General features: G+C 29.3%; 1 protein-coding gene across 2 annotated transcripts in view; it reads left to right on the top strand.

Moving 5' to 3' along the window:
* Positions 1-287: 287 nt before the first annotated feature.
* Positions 288-2,425, top strand: part of LOC106683694 (serine/arginine repetitive matrix protein 5) — a 40,017-nt gene continuing 37,879 nt past the window's right edge. Inside the window, exons 1-3 of one of the 2 annotated variants that reach the window (XM_067051798.1) lie at positions 288-653; positions 809-1,064; positions 1,136-1,388. In XM_067051798.1, the coding sequence (XP_066907899.1) occupies positions 844-1,064; positions 1,136-1,388 (474 nt within the window). In that variant the 5' untranslated portion in view covers positions 288-653; positions 809-843. The remainder of the gene's footprint in view (positions 654-808; positions 1,065-1,135; positions 1,389-2,425) is intronic. The other variant, XM_014425323.3, reaches the window with a different exon arrangement.

The following is a 2,425-nucleotide window of genomic DNA, read 5'->3' as shown; positions in this document are numbered from 1 at the left end:
ATAAAATGAAAGATTAATACTTTTAATAAAAGGAAGGTACACTCTTCCATTAATACTTTTAGTATACTAAATGTACTGCAATAATAGTATTTTAGTATTTGTTCATTTTTTTGTGCTTTCCTGTTATTTGATTTTAATATTGCCTATCTCATACGGCTTTTATCTTAGTATTTGAGTAGTATGTATATCTAGTTGTAGTTGAAGCGAGTTTGAAGTGAAGACTCTAAACCTCTTGCGATGTGACTATCTTCAAAGTATCGATTAATTGTTTGCTATCTAATGGAAACATTTTTATAAAATACAGTTCTACCTATATGCTGATATTGTGTTGTACTTTCTTCTGTTTTCAATGGTGTTCAATCCCGGTGATTCAGTTAGGTGTTTGTGTTCAAGTCAAAGTTAGGATTGGATCCTAAACATTCATTTTGGGTGAAAAAGTTCTTTTTATATTTCCATAATTTTGTTTTTAACGAAGCCTATTCATAGTAAATTGTGACATAATGATTGATGTTTATTAGTGATATGATTCGACGAAATGATTGTTGAAGACTAGGTTGATGATTGTATATTTTTGTTCTTTCAAAGATTGTCGATTACTTAATGAGAATTTAATACATGAAACACCAATGACTACTTCAGTGTATTATATCCGTGTAAGGTTCCAATTTATTACAATGGCCAAAAATTATTCTCTGAAAATAATTTTTTACTATTCCTTTTAGATATCTATATTAATTATAATTATAATGGAGAGACCTGCCATGGTATTTTTATCAGTGTTTGATAGTAAATATATTTTTTTATTCAGAAGGTGTGCTACATTGAAAAACATACTGGGCAACAATGTCCAAGACAAGTAAGCGAAAATCCAGTGAAGCTTCTAGTAAAAACAGCAAATCTTTGTCTACTAAAGAATCCCACAAGCGCCCTAGTGTTTTTGAAAGACTAGGTACCAAAGCAACTACTTTGCCAGTTAATACTTTATCACTTAATACCGCGAATCAAGCTGAGTTTTGTAGAAATTGGGCCCAAAATGGATCTTGTCTGTATGGTAAAAATTGCAAGTGAGTATATCTATGTTCTACTGTCAGTCTATATTTATTATTCATCTACAAGTTCTTTAATTACTTTTTAGGTTATCTTACAGTCATGTTTTAATAAGCCCTTCCAAAAGAAGCTTTAAGAAAGATATCGATTTAGAGAAAAGGGTTCAAAACTCAATTTTGTGTAGAGGTAGTCCTTCTGAAGTAGGCGTTGATTGGGAAAGTTGGGATCAGAGTGAATTGGAATATGAAGATGAAAAGGCTCTTGAAAGAAGAAGACAATTGCTGCAACGAGAATTAGAACTTCAAATTAAAAAAGAGATCCAGAAGCAAGGGACTAACAAAGTATGATACTAATTGATTTATAAAATTAAGTTTTAAATCTATCAATCACAAACTCCTTAACCGTAACACTCTTCGTAAAGCTATCAAAATGGGGCTCTTGGATTATTGTTTCTCTGCAGTAAAACTATCTGTGCGGCATGTTTTTAGGTGTTTTATATGTTGTGGCATAATCTAGTCATTTCTTTATTGTTTACTTATAGTATATACTAAACACAGACTTTACCTAATTTAGTCAAGTCAGTTAAATTTAAAGTTGAAATCCATGTTCTTAAAAAAAAACTTGGTAAGGTTTTTCAATCATGACAATGTATGAAATGAACTCTCATTTCTTGTATCTACCATTTTTAAATGTTATGATACAGCTCTGAAACTTTATTAAATAATTCGAATGGATTTCAAAGGTTCTATAAATGCTATCTCCAAATAACCAACTTTTGACCTCAAATGACCTGTTTCCAGCCAATCGTGGTTTAATTTGTTAAAATTCACATATGAGATGATGGTTGGGGGTGCGGTCAGAGAATAATACAAATAAGTTAAAAACTTATTTATTGGTGCCATAATTAATTGAGTAATTGTAACGTATTCTTCATCTTCCGATAGTTTCATCATCTCTTTGTAAAGTACTTTTTAACTCAAAATCTCACTGCCTGCGCCGCTGACATCACTTGGATGCCCAATGTCTTCCAAGTCATGTGTGTCTTATGTTTTATTCTCTTTTTCTTATCTTTATTTTATCCCTTTCTTGCTTCTCTATTATTTTCTTATTTTTCCTTACCCACGTTATTAGTTTTGTTCACCATATATATTATTATTGTTAGATTTTCTAATTATTTCTTTGTCTTACTTAATTCTATGTTTTGTTTCTATATTCTTATATTTGACTTATATATGTCATTCATTAATTACATATATTTTTTTGTATAACTTTAATTTTTAAATTAAAATATTCATATTTCAATGCATTATGTAACTTCTTAATATTTTTATTTCATTAATTATGTTATTTTACTTACTTATTTAATTACCTATATATA

This window comes from Halyomorpha halys, unplaced genomic scaffold, assembly GCF_000696795.3.
Source record: "Halyomorpha halys isolate HHAL.00 unplaced genomic scaffold, Hhal_1.1 Scaffold505.1, whole genome shotgun sequence".
In the NCBI taxonomy this organism is placed as follows: domain Eukaryota; kingdom Metazoa; phylum Arthropoda; class Insecta; order Hemiptera; family Pentatomidae; genus Halyomorpha; species Halyomorpha halys.
The sequence above is the reverse complement of the archived record's forward strand: the minus strand, read 5'-3'. Positions and strand labels throughout refer to the sequence as shown.